A 27,647-nucleotide genomic window follows, 5' to 3' on the forward strand; every position below is an offset into this window, starting at 1 on the left:
CCATCATCCATCCTAACTGCTTATCCTTTGAGGGTCGTAGGGGATGGAGCCAATCCCAGCTAGCATTGGGCGAGAGGCAGGTCCACCCTAGAAAGGTCACCAGTGTATGACCGGGCCTCGTACATAACATTCAGAGATTAACACACTCACATTCACTCCTACAGTCAATAGTCTCTAGTTAACCTAACCCAAACACAAAAGAACTACAAGAACAAACTCTGGGATTCAAACCAGGAACCTCTTGAGGCGACAGGAAACCACTGCACCACTGTACCACCCTAATGAGCTGCATCGTGGATAAATATTTTTTCCTTTTAAGATTTGTCTGTGATATGAAGTCAACGGTAAATCATCTCCTCTGATCCACAACCTTTACTGTTGGACCCTCAACTTTTCTTTCACATCGTTCCCGGGGGCGAACAAGCATATTGTTGGCGAGCACATAACAAGTGGATTCTATGTAACTCGGGTTAAATAAAGAGTAGGATAACATTTCTCTTTCTGCTGCTCCACAGATCAAGTTAATTCCCATCCCACATGCGGTGAGAAGCACAGCGCACTTTGAAACCAGCGCAGCAGAGGTAATTGGATATTGTGATTCCTGAAAGTAGGTTTTGACGAAAGGAAACGTCTCGTGCAGCAACACTTTCCTGTACCCAGCCAAACAACCCCCCCCCCAAGCCTGAGCCATAGCATGACAGCATGCCCCACACAATGCACAGCAGCAGCAGGAAGCATCGCGGCGGCAGCATTAAGAGCCCGACTCCCCACTGTTGATGCCCTCTGTGAGGCTGTTACCATGGCGACCATAGCCCACCTAGAGGGGGTGGGAGGGACTCTAGGGTTTGTCGAGCGAGTTGCCGTGTGACATCATGGAGTCATAGGTCCTAGCAGCCTTGTCTCCACTGTCTCCCTCACAGGTCCTATCAGGGCGGAGCGAGTCCTGCTCACTGGCGCCCCCTGCGGCAGCAGGGCCAGGAGCCACACAACCCTTCAGGGCCGTTCTTACCTTCTGTGGATGACGTTAAAGGAAAGGAGGTGATAATGGAATCGTCTCAGTTCCTGTGTCTTGTACCTGATAACATTCAACCACCTGAATGTGACTTAACTCCTCACCTGCCGTCAGAACGCAGATGAAAATGTATTCTGAATGTAGATGATGATAAACTGATTGAAGAACAATCCACAGCAATCAACTACTACAGTATCCTGGTTATTTGAATTAAACCAATTATCCATAGAAACTTTGCATCAGAGCTTCATTCTCTTACTTTAAATTTGACATTGACAAGAAAAGCAATGACAACACAGTCACTCTATGGTTACGTTAGTCATTGAATGTGACTTCCTATCAGTCATGTGTCTACCTTCACTGATGCACAGGTATATTTAGCACAGTTTAATTGTGATCTGATCCCACAAGACAGAAGAAACAGGTGTGAACAGTGTCATTGACCTTAAGAAACACAAGGTTTGCTAAGTATTAGTTTGGGATTTTAAACATTTTCTGTCAATCAGGTTATTTGATTATTAATATCAAATGTCTAAAAGATAACATGACGATACATTTAATATAGATTATAAATAAATATGAAATGTCAAATAACAATTGGCCTCTGTTTTTATAAGCTGCATTCAAAGATATTCATTTTAAATGAATGCAAAAAAACTACTATTATTTAAATTAGAGTAGTTGACACTTAACTTAGCTTAACATTTAACCTACTGTCAATCTATAATAATAAATGTTTTCATGATTATTACTCAATAATTAATTATTCAATATGAGATATGAAGCTGGAGCTTTAGATTGGAAGAAATTCAGCAATTTCCAATGCAAGCTTAAACAACTTCCTGTCCAGCAGAACTAACAAACATATCATATAATTTTCCACAAAACCAAGACAAGGTGACAACATGAAAAATATGAAAACATGATGTAACACATGCAACTTACTTTTCTTAAAGCAACACAATGCAACTATCTAAGACACTACCTTAAGACAGCAGCTTCAAAATCAGTTTGGTGATACACTGACTTGGATCACGGTGTATCTCTGGCATTGCTCTGTGTAACTTTGGTGAGTGGGTACAATCTGCTCTTTGTAACTGACTTAAAGTCGCAACCAAAGCTCACGTGTGGCTGCAGCTGTTGCTCATTGAAAGTTACATAGTGTTGCTCTAAAACACATGAAACATTCACTGTGAAGATGTTTTCAAAAATGGAACAAACAGGATGAATGAAACCTGGTTTACACACTAACACTATGGCACCATCAGCAGCGCCCCCCAGTGGTTAGTCTGACATTAGGTGAGGTGTTGAAACAGTGATCAGTGGTTTACAGTGGGACATGCCACCATGCACACAGAGATGAGGGCGTAAAAAAGAGAGAGAGAGTCACCTCCTCTTCCTGCTCCTCTCTCGTCTCTCTGGGCCAATTAGAAACTCATTCTGCTGGAGGACTGAGAAAGCATGAAGATGGTGGACGGCTCCACAGTAAGGCACGGGCGAGAGGACTGCAGTTACCACAAAGGAGTGAGTGCAGAAAGTCACAGCCACACGGGCGCAGTGGGGAGGGAAACAAGAGAGGAGAAGACAAGGGAGAGGGTAATGAAGGGGGTGAAGACAGGAGAAAAAAGGAGGATGGCAGTGGTGCGGCAAAGGGTGAAGGAAGAGAGAAGGTAGGAACAATGGAGGATGGTGTGAATTTTGATTAGGGCGGTCCATTAGGGCGCAGTGACAAGGGAGAAAAGAGAAGAGAGAGAGAGCACAGGAAGAAGAAATCTGTCAGACCCGTCATTTATTTTCCCATTCATGGAGGAGCCGGCTTCACAGGAAGGTGAAGCAAAGCCGCAGGGAACAGAAGTCACAGTAAATCACGCTGATGCTCTGAGCTTTTAGGGTCTTAATGGTCTTCCTGGATGGTTAATAGAGTGGAACTGATTAGAGGCTCACTCATATGGTTTATTACTATCAAAATATTAAGTATGTGCAAGGATTTAAGAGAACTATAACTATAGCAGGTGGTTTTAATCCAGAAGGTGCAAAAACATAAACATCTTAAAAATGGGAGAGCATTAATAAGTTATTGGTTAATGGCTTTAGCAAAGCAATTAGTTAACAATATGTAAAATCAATTTTCGAAACTCCTACAATATGACAGTTGAACAAGATGATTGAAAGCATAGACTGTAAATAAAGATGGACGACATGTCTCTTCATCTTGTTGCACAAAACAAAGCTAAAATACACATGCTCAACCAATCAGGAGTCTGTTTCACCAATTCATTTTATTTTATGTTTTTACTAATTTTCTATCTATTTTACCTATTTTTTATCTTTTTACAGATTTTATCCTTTTTATTTATTTTACTTATTTCAATCTCCCTTATTATATTCTTAATCTCTTTATCTTGCCAAAAATATATTTTAAACAGTTCCTTCTGATTTTGAATTTATTTTAAATTTTTTGTTGTCTGTGTACAGCACATTGCATCTACCACTGTGAAATGAAATGTGCTTTAAAATCAAAACTGCTTTGTTTTTATTGCATCAAATAACCAATTAAAATCAAGCTCATCAGAAAACAAATTAAAATGACTGGAAAAATTAATTAAAAATGATTTAAAATGTACTTTGACTTTTTAGGTTAGTCCATGTCCCATCCCCTAACATGGAGGAGCCAGGGTTAGCGGCCTGTACTGAATCCAGCCACCAGGGTGTGATTGAGACGCTTTAGCTTCACTTTTGTTAAGCCGTCATGTCGACCATCTTTGTATATAGTCTATGGCTGAAAGCGTCAGCAGATTCACTGTGGACCTACCTGTGCACGTTCGGTGGCTGAGGGACACATGGCCCTGCAGAGGACCTTCTTGATGACATCTGGCAACAAGCTGACCGTGATGAGTAGGATGATACTGAGCCACGCTGGACCACTGGACAACATCTGCATGAAAACGTAGTACATCCTCTGGTAGTTCAGGAACGGCCTGAGCAGCAACAGGAAAGAGACAATGATGGTTTTCTTCAGAAATGTGCTAAAACACATTTAAGGAGATAGATAGCAGATAAAACTATATAATACCAAATGATGCCTCCCCAGAGAAGAGAGAAAATAACGTAGAAAAGTAGCGACCCCCAGATGACAAAGTGATTGATCCACGTCCAGTGGTGTGTGTCCAAGGCAAGCTGAAACAAACAAGAATAAATACATAGTAAACACCGGAGCAGTCAATAACGTCAATGACTCTGCCTTCAGGCTTTACTGATTTTATGTAACAACAGTGACAAGAGCGCCGCAGGCTTGTGCAGGCGTACACTCGGGCTCACGTGCAATAGTAATGACCACTTTCAAATGTAGGAATTATGCAATATAATAGCCACGAGTGTGGGTGTGTGTGTGTGTCTCTCTCTCCCCCATCCTCTGACTTCTGAAGACTCACACACCTTGAGTGTAACGGTGAACACCAGCACAGTGAAGACAAGAGTCCCGAAGGTCCAGTTCCCAAACATCTGTGAGGGGGAGGGAGAAAGACGAGGGTTAGAGGCCATGGCGCTCACACAAGCTGCCTCGTGGATTAGTGAACACTCTACGGTTTTACTACGAGAGGAGGAGCAGGCGGACACGTTTACATCATATCTGCTGTGGTACAGGTGATCAGTTGGGTAGAGAATATTCTCTGCAACGTTTTTCTAAGGTTTGAGCCAAAAATCTTAATTTCACCTCTCAGCATTCACATTTTTACAACCTGCTGAAATCCTAGAGAGGTTTAAACAGACACCAGGAGTGATCAGATGGAATGAGAGTCAGGAGGGGGGAGAATGAAGGAGGATGGAGGGAGAGAAAGAGCAAAGACACAGTTGGTTGTTGGTACCAGTATTTCCCTTCATTCACTACCTCCGCCAAGGAGGTAATGTTTTCACCCCTATCTGGGTGTGGAATCCAGGGATTCTTTTTCCACTTAAATCAACATTGTGAGATTTACCAGTGGATAAAATTCATGTATTTGGATAAAAACATTATAACTGCTTTAAGACATGAACTCCAAATAATCTCCTGAAAATCTCCACAGGGGCAGCATGTGAGAACGAGTCGGTTGCAGTGGACATTCTCCGGAGTTTCTCTGCCACCCCCCAGTAATACCCAGTATACTTTACGTCTTAAACGGAGGATCTCCTCCTCTGTTCTTTTTATCTGAAAAGCAAACTCCAGAGAAAGTTCAGAATCCCATTGTGCGGATATTATCTGGAGTTCAAGTCTGAAAACAGCTTTGGGGAACTGATGTGTTGAGTGTGAAACCTGGTGCAGCTTGATTTAATTTAAGTAGGGCGTTGGGCCTTGGCGGAGGTATGTGGTCGAATGAGAGACTGGTTATTCATTTTCTTTATGAAGGACAGAAATAGTGAAAATTGCTTTTTTTAAACCTTAATTTTTTTTTTTTTTTTAAACCTGTCCACAGAACAGAAAGTGTACATGATGAAAACAATCCAGCCTCCCCATCAATGCAGGAGCAGGGAAATTAAAAACCAACCAACCCCAAAAACTGCTACCACAAATACAAACGAAGAAACACACACACACACACACACACACACACACACACACACACACACACACACACACACACACACACACACACACACCTTAGACAGAAACACAAACAGATGTAATCTACGTTACAAACTATTTACTAACAAACACAGGAATAATGTGGGGGAGCATCTAAGGTTTCTACTGAGTCAGTGGAGTTGTTACGATCAGGTACTGAGCAGGATTCAGGGCTTTACAGGGATTAGGGGGAATAATGGAGCACGAGAAAACTACACATTCAAATGAAAGTGCATGGATGATGTGAAGTGAGGAGGGATGAAACTGGATGAAACAGTCAAACTGAAAGCTTAAACGGTACGACAGGAACTAAAAGAGCGTGAAAGACAGAGAGAGCTGACAGGGAGGGAGACAGGGCTTACCATCTGTGTGTTGGTGGTCATAAGCTGAGGACGCAGAAGAAGAAGAAGAAGAGGAGGAGGAGGAGGAGGAGCAAAATAAAGAGAGAGGAAGCAGAGAGAAGAAGAAGAGGAGGGGGGGAGAAAAAGAGAAAAAGAATCAGGACAAAGGGTAAAATGAATTTCAGGATGTTTCAACTTAAAAAACAGGACCAAAGGCAATTGAAAACAGTTGACATGAAATTAACAATACAGAGAAAGATGCTATTGCGTTGTCGATATGAATGGATCCAATGTTGCTGACCTACAGGGACGCCCCAGAACAGAACTGTTACTGCTACAGTAAAAACACGACGAAGAGTCATCCCGTAAAACTTAACTCCTCTTTCATGAGAATCCAATGGAGATGAATGAGTGTTCGTAAAGGCGTTTTCTTTTTTATCCATTATCCTCCTTTAATTTCCCTGAAGGATTCAAACGCCCCACAAAACTCTGTTTCTACTAAAAAAATGACAAAAGTCTCTGTCTGCTGACACAGAGGCCGAGGCTCACCTGGCCGTTGCTGGTGAAGGTGGTGTTGTCAAACAGGAAGTAGGCACCAAAGAAGAAGATAACGGCGTCGAACACACCCAGGCACGTCCAGTACAGGAAGACAGGCCAGCGGAGGAGGGAGTTCTTGGCTATGTCCCTGAGACAGAGGGGCAGAAAAGAAAGTTATAACAGTCAAACAATATTTTTTACCAGCGCAACAACGGACATTTTGTCTCGACCTCACCTGTACAAGGAGGGCTCCCTCTTGAGTGTCTCCATGGTGACGTGCTGCTCAACCAGGCTGTAGAGGAGGATTGGGAGGGAGGTGAAGCTGATGTTGTACAAAGTTAAATAGGCGGTGTCGTACAGGGGCTGCAAAGACACAAACACAACAAACACAGAAAGCATTAAACATCCAAAAGGACATTTGATGTTTGACAAACTGGTTGAAGAGTTTTTTTCCATAGTTTCCTGCAGAATGCCTTGTGTTTACCAAAAGTCACTGAAATCGCCCTCCAGGAGCTTTAAGGGAATTGCTATGCTCCTTCATAATGAGGGGGTCATAGAGATGTCTGTAGGGACGGACGTGTTCAAAGACTAATGGTGCATGACCAATCGAAAAATAACACAAATGATAAACATAAACTAAGATTAACAGCGACATGATATAAACTAAAACACTGGGGATGTGTAAACACTCCACATACATACATTGGGTGCTTGCTTACTAACCCCACCTCAGTATCAACTGCTTACCTGTTGGGAGAAGCCACAGAAGAACTGATACAGGAACTGAGGGAAGATGAAGCAAACGTTCTGGAAGAAAAACAACCAGAGGAGTCAGCGATAAGCTTGTGACAAGAACATGTGAGGAGATTTAAAGAATCTAAAAATGTTACGATCTACACATTTCTGTTTATGCAGAGATTGGGCTATAAGCTCAGTGACTGGTGAGTGGGCCGCAAAGAGCTGGCCTGCCAAAAAGGAAAATATGAATCAGTTGGCAGGGCACTGATTTCTGTGGAAGCCGCCCACACTGATCACTGCGCCCGTGAATCCAGGAGAGAATTTTGCACCGGGGATTCACGAATCCAGTAATCTGTCAGAGTAGCTGCGAAATCTGGCGCTTTGTAACTCAGTGTTTCACTGGGAATTACGATAAAGTGATTAAAAGGTGTGAGCCACTGGGGTACACAAAGCATTTGTCTGGTACCTTGTAGAAGAAGTACTGAACTAGCTCAGCAATTCGAATGTAGTAGTAGTGACCATGGACCAGTAACATCTTCTTTAGGTGTTTAAATTTCGGGATGGCATAGTCACTGTTCCGTGCTGCCTGTCGGCCCTCTTTACCCATGATGCCTGAGGGAACACAAGAGATTGTGAAATTAAAAAAAATATAAAACCCAAATAAGAGCCAGTGAAATTTGACGAAAGCGAACCTTTAAAAAAATCAGGTTCAATTGATTGTTTTTAAAGCTTATTTATTACATATAATCATTTAATTTTAATATTGCTGTTTAATTATAACCATTAAATTTACCATTACAATGAAAGCAATATTTTATACAACTCTGTAAAATGTGCCAAATTTGAGAGAATCTTGGCAAAACGGTTTGTTTTAAATATGCATCAGTGTAATAAGCTTTAAAAATCAACTCTGGCTCCAATGGAAAAAGCGTCTCTCAAATATTAATGGATGATTTAGCAAATTAGCCACTGATTAGTGCAGTGAAAGGAGCTCACCAATGCCCACATGTGCTTCCAGGATCATGCTGACATCGTTGGCTCCGTCTCCGATGGCGAGGGTTATGGGATGCTCCTTGGAAGCTTTTATTAGCTTCACAATCTGCAGAAACACAAACCCACAATTTATCATTACGCCTGTTTGTCATTTAGGAAGAACATCTGCAAAAGGAAGAGCCGTTCAGTCACCTGTGCTTTCTGCAGCGGTGCCATGCGACAGCAGAGCACGGCGCTACAGTTGCGACAGATCTCCAGAAAGATCTCTCTGTAGTTGCCGTGGCCAGCGCTCTCCGGTTTAGGCTTTAAAACCGCAGACAGAGTGGCCCCGTCGATGATCAGACCAAAGTCGATGCAGTCGACTGACAACCTGGAAGAAAATATCAACAAACGAAGAAGATAAATCAATTGTAGACGAGTCTGCGGTCTTGAAGTTAAATGAATATAGATTGTGACTGTGTGATTTGTGGATTCACAGCATTCGCCATGTTGTTGTCTCGTACCCAGAAATGGAGCGTTGTCTGAGGACGGTCCTGTTCAGCTCGAACAGAACGTCATGCAGACTCTGCTCCTCTGTGCGTTTCTTTGTCAGCTCCAGGATCTGTGTGCTCCGACGAAACAGTTTACTGGCGTAGCAGGTAGCCGCCGCCGTCTCCATCTTGTCTCCAGTCAGGACCCAAACCTTCATGCCGGCCTTGTGCAGGGACTCAATGGTATCTGCAGCTTTCTCCTGGAGCCTGCACGTCAATAAGTCGATCAGAGCGTCAGCCTCCAGTAGGCTGGGTTAAAACCTCCATCAATTACTAACTGGTGACAATTTATCAATGCAGGATAATCCCACTCCCTGCTCATCAGCACTTCATCTATCAGGACGTCAAACTGTAAATTAGTTAGGGTCAATACTGAAGTCTGCCTTGTTAGATGACGTTGTTGTTAGAAAATATTTAGTACCACAGGATAGAAAAGAATAAAATAAAAGTTATATTTTTGGCCTCGTGAGTCAGCACATTGAAAACGGCATCTAATCTTCTCCTCTGTGCTTTGAAGTCTCTCCCATAATTCCTCTCTATCTCCGCGGTAACGAACCTGTCCTCCACTGCTGTAGCACCCAGAAGCACAAAGTCCCTTTCGATGATGTCGTATGCCTGCGCCAGCCTCTGCTCCCTGTCCTGCAGGGCCAGCTTGGCTTCGTTCAGGTGATGACACGCCTCCTCGTATTCGGACTCTGACAGCCTTCGGTAGGCGACGCACAGAGTCCGCAGCCCCTCCTGTTATTACAGAGAGAAACGATTTGTGTGATGTCACGTAAACCCAAGTGAGTTTGTTACCTCCGCCAAGAAGGTCATGTTTTCATCCGTGTCTGTTGGTTAGAGTCAGGATTATGCAAGAGTTACGAAATGGATTCCCATTAAACTGTGTGAAAGGACGCAGTATGAGTCAAGGAAGAAACCATTAAATGTTGCTGCTTCATCAATATCCCAGGGAATGATTCATGGATCTTGATTAAAAAAAACAGGCACATGTAGAGAACTGAAATCTTTGAGTGTGTTTTGTAATTTAGTGCAGCTTGAATTTAAAGGGACTGTTGGGCCTTGGCGGAGGTAGAACAATACAAATACTTAGCTTATTTAGCTTTGAATTTAAATTAAATCACATTTATGAAATTATTTTATATTATATACATTATTGTCCTTCAACAAAGAAGAATATCACTGAGTGATGGGATGTTTTATCAAACCCACTCTGAATTTCTAATGGTCACACTTACCACAGCGTTCTGCTCCACCCGAGCTTTCACTTGCTCCACCTTCCCAGACACCACCCGGGGAAAAATGGACGAGTCTGCACCCTTACAGAAGAGCAGGTATTCTCCTGAGAGTCCGCAAACACACGGACAACAAACAAAATCAGACAAATCGCATTGTTCTAGTGTCTGATGGAAGATTTATAACGTGTATTAAACACTGATTTCTGTTTCCAAAAATATTACCTGAGCTTGACTTGACGATGACGCTCATTCTCCTTCTGACAGAGTCGAAGTTCAGGACATGGAGCAGCTGAAACCTGGAGGAGAGACAGAGACAGTGTTCTGTTCTTAACCTATTTATTTTATGTCCATTCAACTATTTTGAAAAAAACTTTAAAATATGTCGACTTGATACTAAGACATCGTTTGAGGTCAGTTTTCACTATTTATTAATTTTTAAGTGCATCCTGGTCATGCTCCACTGAACCTAATATGTTGATGTGAAGAAGAGGGTCCTAACAGAAAGTAATGAGATATTGATTGATTTGAATTTTCAACAGGGGTTTTTAACTTCAAAGGACAGCTTCATTATTTATCTGCAGTTTAATAAAGTTTCTCAGAGGTTATATGTGATTGAGATTAACTGTGAGGTTTTGAATCATTTAAGTTCAGCGTGGTTGCTGCAGATTCCTTACAGACGAGTGAGTGTGATAATGATCTGGAGCCTTTAGTCTTCCTCAGTCTTTACATAACGGGATACAACCCCTCCCCCTCAACCGCTTCCTTAAAATAACTTACTATTGACAGGCCACTGCAGAGAGTGATGGTCAGAGAGGATGGTCACATTATAACACTCCCTATACCGTCAGACACTTTGCACAAAATGCCTCTCTGATGCAACACTGCTGCCTTTCACTCTGCCCACTGTTTGGTGGTTGTAGTTTTTATAGTAACGTCTTCCCAACATGAAACACAATCCGAGGGCTGGTTCCCTCCGGGCAGCTGAGGTACAGACACAGATCCATCAACTGACTCACTCCTCATTTCTCTCCTGTGGTGTGACCACAATGAACCAACCTTTCAATCTCGTCATCTTTGTTGAGGATCTCCATGTAGCTGTCTTTCAGTCTTAGATAGGTGTAACCCAGCCTGGCAACAAGAGAGGCAGAAGAAATGTGAAGTCAGATAGAAGGTTTCCATGAGTAGCAATAGTATTTGCATCACACTCGGAAAGGATTAAAGGAGTTCTGGGATTAACATCCGTCCTGAGAGATCCAATAACTAGTGGACAAGTTTGTCTGATCACATCTGGTATTAAAATGCGTCCTGAATATGTCTCATGTGACCGTATCTCACTTCCCTGATTTATATGTAAATATACACAAATACCATTTTTTTTAACAGATGCTAAACTGAAAAAAACACAATACAATTATCCCAGGATGAAAAAGAGGACGTAGATGTCAACTTTAAAACCAGAGAAGTGTAACAATACTTTTGATCCATAATGAAACTGTAGATCGATGTAGATCTGAGTAAGAGGTCCTACATATGTGGCCCACATGCTTCTCTAGGTGAATCAGTGACTTTACTTCTTCATTCCCTCCACCAGAGCCACCTCATCCGGTGAGGAGGAGATGTAGAAGGAGGTGGGCTTGCCCTGGTGAATGCCTCTCTTGATGCCATCCACCGTCTCCTCCTCCTTCACCTGGACCGTGTGGCACAGACACAGCGCCCGGAAAAACAGATCCTCGTGTTCCTACAGACAAAAAAATCCAGAAACACTTTCATTATTATTTCGTTCAGGCAACATTTACATTCATGTCCAAGGTGGATGGTTGAATTCAGTCATCGTGATATGGTTATAATCCTCAGGTTCCTTGCTGTCTTTAGGACCACAGTGCAGTGCCGTATTGTTACTGCTGCTTGAACTACATTTCCCTGCAAACGCTGCAGAATCTCTCCCTCTCTGGTCATCTGTGGTGGCTTTTGCTGCTCATGCTGACTCCACAACTTTTCTTCTATTAAATCTAAGCAAATCACTGTTGCCCCTGCCAGGATCGCTAGCTCATCACTTTTTCTGTGTCTCTTTGAGTTTTTCTTCCATGTGAGACAGAGCAAACAGTGGCTGCAGAGAAAAGGTTTTTATGAACTGGATATACTAGAGGGTAACGCAAAAAACCTTTCAAATGGACGTAAACGTCAGAGGAAATTACTTTAACGGTCTTTCTGCATGGAAATGTGAACGTTCCTTCCTTTCTTGGTGCAGCCTAGTTTCAACGCGGGCTGGATTTTGGGGCCTGCTTACTCTACAGACACACACACACACACAAACACACACTTACTCTCCTGTATCCTCCAGGTGAGGAATCAATCATGTCTATACTGGACGCAGCGCTGAGGATTTGTCCATTGCAGATGGCGTGCGGGATGTAGACGTTCCCATCGACACAGCATTCAATGAACTCCATGTTGTTCTCAGTCAGAGTGCCGGTCTTATCAGTGAACACATACTCCACCTGGGAGAGAGAGTTATAGTGTGTGTGTGAGTGAGTGAGTGAGTGAGAGAGTATCAGTGTGTGGTTGGTGTGTGTGTGTGTAAATACCTGTCCCAGCTCTTCGTTCAGGTCAGAGGTGTTGACCTGAGCTCCCTCCCCCAGCTCGTCATCGAACATCTCCTCATCCCACGTGATGAAGTAGGAGCCGAGGAATTTCTGCATCTCCACCGTCACGTACATGGAGACCGGGATGATGTAGTTAAACAAGACCATGAAAGCCAGGAAGTCTGTTAACGCTCGGATCACCTGTGGTTGGGTTGAAGAAAAATAACAGCAATGACGTTTTAGTGAAAATCACATTTGGGGGTTACAGGCATGGATATTTGGTTTTTGAAGCGGAGGTCGATGGACAGACCACGTGCCGCTGCCGCTCGTTCTCCGTCCTGTGGTTGTACCAGGGCTCATCTCGGTCGGGAGACCACTGCCACGCATATTTCAAAACGGTGTTGATCACCGCTTTACTGATCAAGATGCACAGATACACTATCAGGAAGGCATTCATCGACCTGCAGAGATTAGAGGGAGCAAAGTGAGGGTCAGGATCACGACTCAACAAACCACTCCAAAAATAACTAATCGACATTGTCAAGGTTTCTGCAGGTTTCAACAAAGTCACTTTCAAGGATGACAGATATGAAGTAATTTCTTACATTTACCCACAATTAAAGTACCCTCAAAATACCACGTTACTTCAGAAACTGCAGGCACAGACAGTATCAATATTCTTACACACAGCCAAGCTGAGTATACGGCAGTAAATTTTGATCCTGGTGTTTGTATCAGTGTTCGTCTGATTTTTCCAATAATATCTTATTTAAATTTCTCAGTCTACTACCCACATCACCAAAACAATAACCCACAACCATAAACAAGAGGACAACACGAAACAAACTCATCTTGTTGTAGTTTAACAACAGCGTGCTAATATCTGAATGTCACCAAAACAAAAATTTGAATTAAAAATAAATTTAAAGCTCTATTTTAACATATTTAAGATATTTTCAAAAGTCAAAAGTTCAGATATTGTATGTTAGACTGTTTAAGACCCTGCAGAAACCCTGAGTCTGCAGTGAAAGGAGTTTAGACATTCATCGTACTTTTCTACAGCGGAGCGCTTTTGAGATTTAGACTGGTAATTAAGCGCCATCTTCGTCTCCATGCCGGTGTAGACTGCAACAGCTGAGAGAGAGAAAACACAGAGTTACCATGACAATAACAACAACAGCCTTTCTTTTCATGTTTTCACATGAAACTGTGTCTGTACCATAAATGTGTTGCGTGTTCTTCAGTGTTGCTCCTCTAAGGAGCAAGTTCTCAGCTCCGAGCGGTCTGCAAGAATTAAAAACAATCCTTAGACGCCTTTATTTCAAATAACACCTTTTAATGATTATGAGGACAAAAGTTGTCCCTGTGAAAACAAAAGGAAAAGTTCAAAATAAAGCTCTCACCGAGCCACGGGCTCTTCATTGTCCTTGTAAATATTGATGCGTCCCACAAATCTGGAAAAGGTCACAGCGAAATCAAATCAAGACAGGACTAAAGGAAGACTCACTTCTAAGAGGTGGTAATAGGTCGGAGCAAGATGCATCAGTGCGTGTGTGTCAGACTCACTTGTAGAGGTCAGGCTGTGGTTGTTCACATTCAATGGTGGCATGTAGCGAATCCACCTCCTGCTCCGTTCTAAAGGCCATGGTATCTGGTACGGCATAATAGGTCTGAGGGACAAAGGCAGAGGACGGGGGAATGAGGAAGAGACAACAGAAGAAAATGTCACCCGCAGTCACTAATGAGAGCAGGGATCATTTGATTCCTTATCCTGTAGTCCACAAGGAGAGGCAGCGAGGTGAGCAATCACAGGGCGCTTGGTGGGTCGGCAGAGGACGAGCATGCTGAGAGGGTGAGCGCAGCAGGGGGTCACCCTGGGGGCATCTAGGGGGAGGGTGGGCGGAGTACGCTACGCTACACTGTGAGACATGTGTGTGTGTGTGCTCAGTCATGCTTAAGGCCGTGTGAGTGACATCACTGAACATCAGGAGAAAAAACATGAAATGTGTGTGACAGTGTGTCACCTGCATATTGAATGAATGAATGAACCTGAGTCTGAGAGCATGTAAGGCTGCAACTGACGATTCCTTTTCATTTGTATTAATCTGCAAATCGATCAATTTATATTTGGGTCTAGAGGCCCTGAGAACATCCTAAGACTTAAGCTGACTCCTTCAATTTGCTTGTTTTGTCTAAATGACAGTAAAAAGGTTTTAAAGGTTTTAAAGGTTTTAAATTTAAAGCGTAACAACATTATTGACGTCATGCACTCGTCCTGGCACCTTGTGACTGGACTCCCCGTCCAGGCTGGTGGTGGTGACGAAGCAGGTCCCATCCTGACGACTGGCGGAGAGAAGGATGAGGTCACAAGGGAAAGTCTCGTCCTCCCTCACCACAACGATGTCCCCCACCTGACGGAACAGGACAGACACTTCACACACACCATCCCATAATGGCTTTTGCATCCATGTTAAATGATAAACATTTTGACGAGAGGTTCACATAAACACGGAGAGTAAAAGACATACAGACAGCCCTTTTTTCCCGAAGGATTTAGAAGTTGCATAACAGATTATGCGAGCGGAGCAGCTTAAGCTCTGATAAATCCCATCTCCACGCTGACCGTACACACACGTGCTCTGATTTTGCATGATTAATATATTCATCATTATTCCTGCTCCCAATTCACACTCTAATCCTCTCTGTTTGATCTGCGGAAGTGAGAAACCTTGGTGCAGAAAACAGGAGAAGACTCAAGAGACAGAGAGAAAGGACAGAGAGAAAGAGAGAGAGACAGACGGGGACACTGACTCACATAGGGGGACAGAAAAGACAGGAAGAGAGTTTCTGGTGCAGGTGAATGTAAAATGAAATCTACTGCGATGGAAACACAAACTAATGCTCAGTAACCATTAATGCTGTGGAGCTGTGTCGAAGCCTCATTCCAAGATGACACTCAACATCCAGCATCGTCTCCGCGCTCGACAGGAGCAGCAGACGCAGCAGAATCTAAACATACCTGCACCCATTAAATAGCCTCTCGACACAACGGTGTAACTGGACTGAATATTATACTACGCATCTACATAGGAGGTGCTGAGCTCGACACTCACATAATGCAAACAGACACCTTTGTTTATATTCACGCTGGGATGATATGAGAGGGATTCTGCAGAGAAAAATGCAAGCTCAGTGAAACTGGTTCTTGCTTTTCGACAGAAATCTTGACATTCAGCCCCGCTCCAGGTACCAGTACTGGGGATGTTCATTTAATTGTTAACCAACAGCTATAGCCCAATGTTCTGCTGAGTTCTCCCTGCCTGCACAGGAAAGTAATAACTCTATGGATGTTTTGACGGGCCACTGGGCCACCATAGCAGTGACATTTTTCCTGGTGCTGCAGATGGCTGGTCTGACTGTGAAAGACAGAAGAGTGTGAGAGAGAGAGCGATAGTGGGGCAGAGTGATGCAAACACTTCTACAATGAAGCAACAGCACAAATCACTACGCTGGAGATCTTTTAGATTATTATGGTTTGGATCATTTTGGTATCAACATCTGTCCTGAGAGATCGGAGCTCAAATGTTCAGCGCTACATTTGTGTGTTTACACAAATATTGACTTGTCTATTGGTTTACAGTCCAACCAACAGAACAGAGGATTCCTTGTGTCACGTTATTTTAAATAGAGTCAAATTAAAGGAAATTAAGATCTACTGTACAGAATATTGCTGAAAACATATCAAATATGAATCCTAAGGATTTTAAGGCATATCCAGGAATTAGACTGAGCCATGCTACCAAACTGGGATCTGCTGTTGCATAAGAATGACATAAGGGGATGATGACAGGAAGACCTGAAGCTATAAAATACATCAGTGCTGTTAATTCCAGCGGGGGGACTCGTGCGTGGTGAGCCAGGGGACAGCGATTGTTCTCCCTCTACTACAGTTTCAGAGAGTTTAATTGGTGGGTAAGAGAAGAGCGAGCCAGAGAGGAAGAAGGAAACAAAGTTGGAGAGGACTGCGGAGAAGAGGAGGTGGGGTGAGACAGCGACAGATATAGAAAAAAGTGAGCTACGCAGCAGTACAGTGGTGTTGCTTTGTGGCCTCAGGTGCTGTGCTGCTCTAATGAGGCCATTCTTACCCGTAGCTTGTGACTCTGCGTCCTCACCACCTTCCCCTGCTGCACCATGTCCACCGGACACTCGTTTATAGAGCAGTCAGCTTTGTGTCTGAGCCAGTCCTCATAGCCCTGAGAGAGATGCAGCAGGAGAGGGAAGATTATAACGGTGCGTTTGTTGGCAGGAGAGAAAGAGAGAATATGGATTATTGTGCAGCGAGAATCGGGGCCAGAACGTAGCATGAGATCAAGAGAGAGAGAGAGAGAGAGAGAGAGAGGTGAAAGTCACACTCTGTAATTAATTAGCGTTGTGCTCCCTGAGCTTAGTGACCTCTTTTCTGGATTTCTAAGCAACACGTCATGTTTTAGATTTATGTCCCGGTAAAACTCAGGCCTCCGTAGCCTGAACAGCTTCATCGATCACTGATAGCTCCCCATCTCTCAGCTCCAGCACACAGAGAGGATGCAGCTCCGAGGGGCAAGGCATACTCGGCCGGAGTGATTAACAGAGGAGACCATTCATTATCATATTTCTCACATCACCAGACATATTCAATAGCGTGTCCCTTCTCTGAGCAAGGAATGCGCGTATGCGGATAACAGAGCATCCCCATTGGCTGTGCGTATTCCAGGCTGCGAGTTGGTGTGTGTAAGGGAGAGGGATAGAGAGAGAGAGAGAGAGAGAGAGAGAGAGAGCATTGTGGGCAATATTTCCTGGAAATGTGAGTGCTGTTTGTGTGTGTCCTACCTGTTTTATGGCGGTGACAGTGATAACAAAGAAGAGGGGCAGGCCGCTGGTGACTGGGCTGGTGGGGGTGTCGATGATAAGCTGCATAGAGGAGAGAGAGAGAGAGCGGTGCAGGGGTGGGGGTTGAAAGAAGGGGGAGGCAGAGAGGAGAGGATGCCAAGTAATGCAATGCTGAGTAAGGAAGTGCAGCAGGAAAAAAAAAACTCTGTAATAAGGACTCGAGCATCAATCTTGAAAACTTGAAGTGTCCCAGTAATCAAATCTTGTTTTATATTTCCCATCTGCAGTCATACAGGAGAGCAAAACAACAAAGAAGGAGCTCTGCAACTGACAAAAAGAAAAAGGAGGAGTGCAAACATTGCTGCTGTGAGCTTTGCTCAGTTTGTCCCGTTGAGAGGGTGCAGTATTTCACAGGCTACTGATGAAACAGCAAAACATGGCCACGCTGCCTTCAGGTTAATTGTTGTATCCTCCTCTATAAAGCTGTCACCTTGTGTGATGATTCCAAATTTGGTTCCATATAGTGGTTAAAAGGAAAAGCTGTTTCTCTTTGATTAAGAAGAAAGACATTGAGACACTCACTATTTCAGGATAATCACACAAAAAAAAATATTATCCCCCATTCACATAACCTGACAAACACAGGATTTAATGATGAATCTTTGATTTTCATGCACAGCTCACATGGAATGAATGAAAGTTAAAAAATCTCCTCTTTTTTCTCACCTGGACCAGAAATATGACCAAGAAGTAGAAGTTAGCGATTCTTCTGAACTGCTCAAACAGGTTCTTGGGGATGAAGTTCCAGAAGGTGTACTGTGGGTCAGAGCATCAGCTGAATTACTATCACACACATAAAAACACAGAGCCAGGAAACGACGGCACATCTGAACAATCCTTCTGGCAAGACGAATGGTGATGCACGACTCGCCAAAAACGTGGAAGCGAAATGTGTCATGCTTTAAAAAATGTGGTCACAATAGGGATTACATGGCTGTCTGAATGTGAGACAAAGGGATGGCATGATGATGAACGTGTTACAGGCACTGACTCACCTTGGAGGAGACAATGCGGTTGTCGGGGTAACGCTGAGGGATGTAGGCCTCAGCTCCCGGAGGGGGTTCTTTATGTCCGATGTACACTGTCCGGCTGTCCACCCAGTTCTCCTCCCCCACACACTGATGGAGACAAGGATGACATATAGATATAAATAGAAATACAGGTAGAGGAGGAAAAATGGGTTGACTCACACTGTTCAGCTGAGTTCACTCACAATTTATGACCTACTTACTGTTATCTTTCTATTATAAAATCATAAACAAACTGAAAGAATCAATTATTATTTATTATAATTGTTCGTCCTTGTTTAAAAAAATGTTTCACCAAATGCAAACATTTGCCTAATTTGATGGCAGAATTTGATAATGTCTGATCTATACATGATTTACTGTAAATGCTGCTGCCTCTATTATTTTGTATATCAAATTTTACTGGATGTGTAGTTTATCATGTTGTTCTCAGCAATAACAAGACTAATGCTGTTCTGATTAGTCGACCTGTTAATACATTTATTGTTTACTGAGACAAATGCCATAATAAGTTATTATTGTTATCAACAATAATACTAATGATAAAAATAAATAGCCAATACATAGTTTCTCAAATCTGAGGATTTGTTGGATCTTCAAATTGACATTAAAATAAATGTATTGACAGACAGACACACACACACACACACACACACACACACACACACACACACACACGGATCGACACTGACCTTTTTAAAGCTGATCAGTTATTGGCAGTGATGTGACTGATTCACAAGAATAAATCATCTTTATCAATACTTTAACTTTAGCTCCATTAAATTAGTGTCACAATGATTCCAGCCTGGTGTTACCTTAAACATAAAATGATTCTAAAAAAATTCTTTATACAAACAAACCCACAGATAGGACCGGTCCGACTGAGGGGTGAGTGTGTGTTTGTTGAGATGGTGTGTGGGTGGGATCAGCTCTCAGTAACACTAAGTGTTTATTTGTCATTTATCTCTTCAGTTCTTCCAGCGGCACGTCTCTGCACTCATCCTTAAACATTTCTTTTTCCTCTGCACACGCTCTAAAACAACATTCAGCTCTGTGAAACCACAACTTGATACGATATGATGAATACATCATGTGCATGAAACCTCCCAATTTCAGTTCATCTCTCATCTATATTACATCTTAGTAGCTCCCCGGGGACTAACACACTGCATTCTGGGAGTTTTGTGCAGCACATATTTTTTCCAAGGTTTTTTTTTTTTTTTAAAGGCTATCGTGGGAAGAGAAAAAGAAAAAACAAAGAGTCGAGACACCACAACTTTCTGCTGTTTGTTTCCATCTGGCTCATAATGCTTCGGCCTGACGTTGCAGTGTGAGCGTAACTCTTGGCACTGCAGCTGCGGCCTGACACAGATCAGAGGAGAAGTGTTGACCATTAGCAGAAAAGTTCTGGAACAAGCACCTCAGTGGACTCAGCGCTTCACTGCTTTGAAAGTCCTTAAACACTTTGGCAGAGACGCAGCACATCATTGCCAATTTCCAAAACCTTTATGAGTCTGCATGATGTAAATTTAACAATCTAATCCCGTTACATGTAACCTTGAAGATTCAAATCCATAAATTTAATAAACGTAGGTTTGGACACAAGATTGAATGAAGGCCAATGTAACTTTTCCTTGTGTGGAATCTGCAATAAAACCAGAGCAAACTGCAGCAGAGAAAAAGTCAGAGTCACATATCTAAACTTAACCACTGCGATCAACAGGCACTTAGAAGTGGGATAAATATAGGCAGTGAGCTAACAGCCGACTCCAAAACACTAAGGGGGGCAACATGACCCAGAGAGAGGCAGTGAAATGACATGAAAGAGAGAGAGAGAGAGAGAGAGGGGGGAAGAGAAGCAGACTGAAGGAGGATCAGGGAAAGATGTAATGATGGAAAAGAGGATGAAAACGATCAACCCAAACAGTTAAAAACACATAGAATCTGTCAGAGGGATATAAAGTGTCATGTTCACTGGTTTTGAATCAGTAGAAGGTCAAAACAAGAACGACACTGGTGTAGAAGAAACACGTCTGTTGGGAAAAGGAAAGGAAGGAAACAGGAAGGAGTTTGATAAACTGCGTCAAATTGTACAAACTCAAAGATCGCAGGCCGTGTCTGATTTTCTTTTTTTACATCAACATTATTTCATTGACGAAAATGTTGAAAAACACTGGCAAAGGTAAACGTTCAATATGTAACTACGGCCTCGAGGTTTCTCTCAATCAAACCAATAATAAAAGACTTTATTCTACTTCCTTAACCCAAACTCACATCCCGCCATATCTCTATCTGTGCCGTTCTCCCCCCTGCGGGTGACACACCCTGACAGTGTGACTGTGGCAGAGCGGCGGGGAGAGACACAGAGAGATTGCATTGTGGTTTGTCGTTATCTGATCATTAATCCTCACTGATCCGTATCAACCCCGGCCCCACTGTTCCCTTTTCATCCCACCGCTCCATCAGACAAAGTGCCCGGCTGGTTGGTTGGAGGACATGGAGGCTTTGTCTTTGTTAACAACACTGAAAGCGCCTCCTCACACACAGGCTGGTCCGACAACGATCATAAACAACAGCAAACATCCCACCACTGCAACTTCTCCTGCTACGTTTGTTTCATACTGTACAGTGGTGCGCTCTTCTAGTGTAGATGTTTAGACTCTGGCTTCGCAAGAATGAACAGATGCGGGGCTGCTATTTTTAACATTTTGCATCCTGCTTTAAAAAGCCAGGACGGTATTATTAGCTCTGTTCTGCTCTGATCGTCTGCCTAACATTTGCAGTGGGTGCAGCTGCACAGGATTAATGGTGGAAAAGTAACCTCTGACCCCTGACGTCATAATTCCTGAAGTCCTCTCAGCCACAGAGGTGTAATAAAAGCAATGCATCATAAAGTGGCCTGATTAAATGGTCATGTCTCAGCACTACACCACCTCTCCACTGTTGCACCGTACAGTGCTGGAGCAGGTATCCCTCATTAACTCACAGATCAAATTCCTCTGACGGAGCTTTGTCTTAATGAACTACTCGTGTTGGCTGGACAGAGGATGTAGAGACTGAAGAGTGGTGACAGATTTCACCCCTGTGTCAATTTGCTTGGTTGTGAGCAGGATTTCGCAAAAGGCTAATTTACATTAATTTACTTTTCTATTTACGCACGACTTTAGAGGATAGCAACTAGCTAGTTGTTATTAGGAACTTATGAAGATTTTACAAATAAATCATTTATTAACCGGTTCCTGTACAACATTTCCAATATTGATATATCGGCTGATATAGCCCACATTAAAAAAATTATAACTCTATAACACTATATTTTACTGTTACACTTTATTATAAGTAACTATTGATAAAAAAAACTGTAAATAGAGCATTATTTATATTTACATAAATGTTGATATAAAAGCACATATTTTTCTACATTGTTTATTTTGTAAAATAAAAATGTTATAATCGGCAAACGTAAACGCTGATACTGAGATGTCTATGAAAGGAAGTATGGGGATATTAAGAGAAACAGAGAAAGAAAAGAACAGAGGAGTTATTGGTTATTAGCAGAAGCTGTGAAGTCTGTCATAGCATGGAGCGAAAGATAAAAGGAGCCTGGAGACCTTGATCAGCTAAAAAGGAAGGAGGCTATCTGTTCAACATGCACTCCACTGCTACACATTCGCCATTAATCACCATAGCAACACAGTATGCCGGCAGCTACGCTACACCTGCGAGAACAACGCAGATCACAAAGAAACAGCTTCACACGCGGAGGCTACACTATACATAGAGTGAAGATCACTCGTGTAACGTGTTCTCTTAAATTTACTCCTGTGAAACTGGATTTGACAAGATATTATGAGACTTAAAGGAAAATGTGAAGCAGCACTGCTCCAGACAACATCCTCAAGATCCTCTCTCTGCTTTTATTTTTACTCCAGCTGGAAACTTCTTGAGACCATATTCTCTGTGGAAAATCCTTTTTGGAACAAAGTGGAATGAAACATCAAAAGCAGCAGAGAGGAAGTGACTAATGAAATACAGCGAGGGATCATAGCTCACAGAGACAGTGGGCACCATTAGCTGCTATCATTATTTATTAGAGGATATTATTTTATAATGCAGCACAGGTGGAGACGTAAAACACAAATGTACCAGGAAATGCTGCTGGCTGTGTTTTAGTGTGAAAACCCCCCAGGGCAGTGTTTTAGTCTGGATGGACAGAAGTGGAGACGACAGGGTCTTTAGAGTCAAGACGTTCCCTTCGCTGATTCTAAAGACAAACACCCGACATTAGCCTCGACTACCGGTGGAGAACACAACATGGATAATAAATTGCAAGCTTTGCTGACCCAGTTGTCTTCGCTAACAGCTGTTGTGTTTAGACATGCATGCCTTCCTTTCTACACCTGCACACTTGCATGCCTAGTGTCACGTGATGTGCACTTTCAGGTTTGGATGTATAGACGGAGATTAAAACTTGTACGGCGTCAGAACGCTTGCGTCGACAGAGGTTGTTTTAGTGGTATAGATTTAGCCTCAACTTTACTTTAACCTGATGTCGCAAATAAATGTATCTGCAACAAAATCAAAAGGATAAATATGAGATTACTTTTAAAATGACAAATTTCTGTATTCTGTTGTTCCCCCAGCTTCCTCTCCCACTTGACTCTCTGTGATCCAACTGTTACATAAGACTTTAATCCAGCTGTGCTACTTCTCTTCTGCTCTCTCCTTTCTCTCCCACCACTGTAATCTGCATGCTAAAAAACACTCTTTCTCATCAACAACATGCTAAAACTGTGTTTCCTAATAAAACCTCTGTCTTCAGGGCAGGCTGTGGGACGCGAGAATCTTGAATCATGAAGCGGCACATCCGATGCAGCTGTTTTCCCTGATATGCACGCAGGCTGGCGGGCAAAGCTCGACCAAAACACAAAATCCTGTGTGTGTTTGTCACCTACAGCCGCTGTCTCTCCGCCATGGCCCCATCTCAAAGGGGGGCAGGGGACAGGAATAGCCTGCCCTTAACCATTTGTAGCGGTGAGTACTAATGTGGTAAACAGTGATCGAGCAGGCTGCGCTCTGCCTTTCAACACCAGCCAGGACACTCAAAGAGCTGTAAAGCTGCTAGGAGCCTTTCTAAAGCCCTGCAGCTCTCCTGGACCTGCTGGCACCTTACGGATCAAAGAGAGACATCGCTGCCCTCTCGCTTTTATCTGCGGAGGTCGTGAGAGGTCTCTGAAAGAATAACAGTTATACATTCAGAGATAAGATGTAAAGGAGGGTGAGGAGAGAGGGCGCACGAGGGTAAATCAAGCTGAAGACACGACAGCGTAGCGGCCACGAGGCAAAGATATAAATTTAAATGTTGTTACATGAGCGTACAAGCTCCTGTGAGGTGTTTTAATATGACCATCACCCATATATGCCAGCTTTGCTCTCATCTAGATCATGACCCCACACTGTTCACACGGTGTGTGTCTGTCTGAGGCATCACGCCATCGCTGTTATTATTACCGCACAACAAAAGGACACACGGACACACACACACACACACACACACACACACACACACACACACACACACACACACACACACACACACACACACACACACACACACACACACACACACACACACACACACACACACACACACACACACACACACGGTCTGATCGTTTTACAGATAAATCTCATTATAAATAAATTCTCTTCCTGTCACGTTCTGGCCCTGGGTCTGCTGACATACCAGAACAAGAGTGCACACAAACACACACTCCTATTATACTGTACATTTCAATAGGGCTGAGCCTTTCTTTTAGCCTACTACACAACAACATGTCGCATTGAAACTTCATGACACCACAGTTATCTTCACTGAACTGTAAAGGCTCAATTCACCAGCAATTTTTCTCCTGAGTCAGAAAACTGGCTCATGCACTGGACTCAGGAAATATAATTTCCTTATCATTATAAAGTGCTGTCCTGGATACATTTGAATAACTGCCTGTGGTTAATAAAACAGTTCATCAGGTGACACAGTTCACACTTCAGTTCTTCAGTGCAACATCATAACTCAAATAATAAATGTAATTCTTGTTTGAACACACGTGTACAAAACTTTTTTATGGAGCCCGACTGAAATCAGTTTTTTAGGAATGAAAATTTTGGGTTTGATATTTCAGCCAAAAAACATATTACAGATACTCTGACACCATTTCCCCCTTTGAGTCTAGACTTTTGTGTATTTTTATGTATTGACGAGTACCGATCCAAGACCATTGCCTTAGAAAAAAAACTTAAATGTATTTTAACGGCTGTATACTACTGACCCTGTACGGGAGTGATTGCTATGATTGGTATATGGCCTATTGCAGGAGTTGTAATTGGCAATACTTGTTGAAACCAAAGTCTTGCATTCGATAGGTCTTCACGTAGCTCGTTTTACTTGTGGGACTTTCCAGCGTGAAATATTACCAAACTGCTGGCGTTGTGTCGAGCTCTGGCGAACGCTCGCTGCTCTAAAAACAGCACCTGCCAGTGACGGTGCAGCTCGACTGCTGTTTTGGAGCAGCGAAGAAGAAATTTGTGGCAAAAGAAAATTGCAGTTTTATTTTGTTGAAACTAAAATACTTTAAAGATGTAGTACCCCATTGGTACATAGATTTGAGTATACTCGTCAATGCCAGACCCGGCATATATGTATATATATATGCAATGTCATTCTCAAACCCATAAAGAAATGTAATTGAGCTTGGTATTCATAGTTTAATAATAAACTTCATTATTAAAACCTATAAATAAATAGAAAACACAAATACAACCAAAATATCTGAATTGGGAAAGTTTTTTAAACTGATGTCTGTGAAAGTCCAACAGATAAATCCGTCAGGCTCCACTTTTTTTTTACCTAGTGTGGTTCCTAAAAATGCACCGGTTGCTCACATCGTTCAATATTGTTGTTTCATTCCTAATATTCTAAGGAGACCGTACGCACCTCCAGCGAGGAAAGTCCGGGACTTTATCATCCTATTCCTGAAACCATCTGGTATGTTGTGTATAATAGAAACTACATATTAACACGTTGTTAACAAACCAAAGCAGAAACAAGAAAAGCAGAGTCGAGAAACACAAATGTCCCTCATACAGAAATACATCAAGGACGAGCCACAAATCAATGACAGGCGGATAATAAAGGGAGGAAGATATGAAGTGAAGGCTCATAAACTTGCTCCAGAGGAGTAAAGTGAACTGAATCACACGTATATGCTTTAATGGCTGAAGATGATTTATCAATTCTCCATTGTCTTTCTTTTTGGGAGGGGGGGGGGGAAATTATGAAAGCGTTTGAGGTCGCCACATTCGGCCGCTGACCTTGAGGAGAGTTTACCGCTCTCCGTCCAGAGACTCGGCCGCTCTCTGCTTATCATGTTAATCACCGCGCATGATGTAATGTTTGTTCTTCTGCGCGGTCTCATTAAGCGAGCAGCAGCTCAGAATGTGTCAGGGTTAACAGAAGGTGAGACGCCAGTAATACGAGGCCCAGATACACATCAGGCGTGCGTCCGATTCTAAATCAATGTGTGGATAATTGAATTAATGATTAATTCCTTGTCTCCTTCATAGTGTTGCAGAGTGAGGCTGCAGAGGGAGAAAGGGGGAGAGATGAGGGGCGTCTTCACTGACCCCGTCCTCCTCCTCCTCCTCCTGCTGCTGTTCGCCTCAGTGGTGGATCTCCTGATTTCCCCTGATATTAGTCCTGCTGGAGCATCCGTCAAGCTCCCTACACACTGTCACCTGCCTGCTACACACACACACTCATTTATACAAGCTTGAAGAACCAGCACCACTCACATAGTTATCTTCACAGCACCTGAGCCATGTAGTGAGGTCAGGTGAAAAGGTTGCAGACGGTACAGTATACAGAAGATGTGTCGATACTGTGCCCAGTCTGATGAGCATCACCAGGCCTGTCAGGGCTGGTTCCTTCTTAACAACCCCCCCACACACACACACACACACATACACATACACACACACACACACACACACACACACACACACACACACACACACACACACACACACACACACACACACACACACACACACACACACACACACACACACACACCAGCTGCTTCCTGTCCTGGCAGATGATCAGAGTCTGCTGATGATGGCAGCCTCATCAAACCAGACCGACTGGTAATAAGGTGAAGGTTCACCGTCAGCCGCTCTGTTAGGATGTGAATATTTCCTGCTCATGAGATCGATGAGGACATGCCGGACTTCTCAACACCAACTTCTGTTAAACACAAACCCAGAAACACCCACTAACATCTGACTTTTGACCTCGATGGGAATAAATTCAATCGGTCTAAACGCAATAACCGCCTGACGGATTACAACCAAACTTGGTGGAAAGGTGCGACCTGGGTCTGAGAAGATTCCATTCCATTTTGGTGTGAATCACATACTTTGACATTGTGGAATAAAAAATGTTCGGCATTTGTGTTCCTGGAAAATAATTCTTGGATCTTTATGAAAAACCAGACGTGATAACGGGACTCATATTTATGAGTGTGTGCAATTATCTGCAGATCCAACTAACAAACTACAGCTAGTGAAGACTGTCGGAGACTGTTCTCGAGTTCTATGAGTTGATTTTTTGGAGCATCTGTAGATTAACCCACAGCACTTTCCTGCTGCAAGTGAGAAGTATTGAACTAACGCTGCAGAAAGAGTTTCTGCAAGGCCTCTGGAGTCCGTCCCTGAGTCCTGACTGGGATTTATCTCCTCTGCAGACCCAAGCGACTAGGAAGCCATGAGCTGGTTTAGTATGCATGCATACTGTGGCTCACTGAAAACAAACCTAAAAGTGGGCCATCCAAGTTCATTCCTATTCTACACAGTCACCAGCCGTCACTGCGTCTGCAGCCACTAGCACATTCCCCCACATTCAGCTCCACAGAGGGAAAAACACACAGGAGATAAACCTGCCAAAGCCAAAGCAGCTGAGGTGAAATGTTTATGGCTGCAGATGAGTTTAATCACACTGCGCGTCCACGCTTAAAGACTCTGAGCAATGCAGTCAGCGTGCACGCCAATGTGCAGCATGCAAACAT

General features: G+C 43.1%; 1 protein-coding gene across 7 annotated transcripts in view; it reads right to left on the reverse strand.

Moving 5' to 3' along the window:
- The window catches only part of LOC109637918 (phospholipid-transporting ATPase IH-like), a 32,038-nt gene that overhangs the window by 3,365 nt on the left and 1,026 nt on the right, over positions 1–27,647 (reverse strand). Inside the window, exons 2-31 of one of the 7 annotated variants that reach the window (XM_069533112.1) lie at positions 18,493–18,615; positions 18,164–18,253; positions 17,438–17,518; positions 16,714–16,821; positions 14,851–14,979; positions 14,135–14,238; positions 13,972–14,022; positions 13,788–13,852; positions 13,621–13,702; positions 12,879–13,029; positions 12,572–12,769; positions 12,311–12,484; positions 11,558–11,724; positions 11,043–11,114; positions 10,209–10,282; positions 9,987–10,090; positions 9,305–9,486; positions 8,722–8,955; positions 8,411–8,588; positions 8,222–8,324; positions 7,692–7,837; positions 7,235–7,294; positions 6,723–6,850; positions 6,500–6,635; positions 5,972–5,995; positions 4,448–4,513; positions 4,086–4,189; positions 3,825–3,990; positions 2,403–2,517; positions 875–1,012 (exon numbers count right to left, since the gene is read on the reverse strand). In XM_069533112.1, the coding sequence (XP_069389213.1) occupies positions 2,440–2,517; positions 3,825–3,990; positions 4,086–4,189; positions 4,448–4,513; positions 5,972–5,995; positions 6,500–6,635; positions 6,723–6,850; positions 7,235–7,294; positions 7,692–7,837; positions 8,222–8,324; positions 8,411–8,588; positions 8,722–8,955; positions 9,305–9,486; positions 9,987–10,090; positions 10,209–10,282; positions 11,043–11,114; positions 11,558–11,724; positions 12,311–12,484; positions 12,572–12,769; positions 12,879–13,029; positions 13,621–13,702; positions 13,788–13,852; positions 13,972–14,022; positions 14,135–14,238; positions 14,851–14,979; positions 16,714–16,821; positions 17,438–17,518; positions 18,164–18,253; positions 18,493–18,615 (3,378 nt within the window). In that variant the 3' untranslated portion in view covers positions 875–1,012; positions 2,403–2,439. Of the gene's footprint in view, positions 1–798; positions 1,013–2,402; positions 2,518–3,824; positions 3,991–4,085; positions 4,190–4,447; positions 4,514–5,971; positions 5,996–6,499; positions 6,636–6,722; positions 6,851–7,234; positions 7,295–7,691; positions 7,838–8,221; positions 8,325–8,410; positions 8,589–8,721; positions 8,956–9,304; positions 9,487–9,986; positions 10,091–10,208; positions 10,283–11,042; positions 11,115–11,557; positions 11,725–12,310; positions 12,485–12,571; positions 12,770–12,878; positions 13,030–13,620; positions 13,703–13,787; positions 13,853–13,971; positions 14,023–14,134; positions 14,239–14,850; positions 14,980–16,713; positions 16,822–17,437; positions 17,519–18,163; positions 18,254–18,492; positions 18,616–27,647 lie in introns of those variants that run through there. The other 6 variants (XM_069533110.1, XM_069533111.1, XM_069533109.1 and 3 more) reach the window with 6 other exon arrangements.

This window comes from Paralichthys olivaceus, chromosome 10 (assembly GCF_024713975.1).
Source record: "Paralichthys olivaceus isolate ysfri-2021 chromosome 10, ASM2471397v2, whole genome shotgun sequence".
Classification (NCBI taxonomy): Eukaryota; Metazoa; Chordata; class Actinopteri; order Pleuronectiformes; family Paralichthyidae; genus Paralichthys; species Paralichthys olivaceus.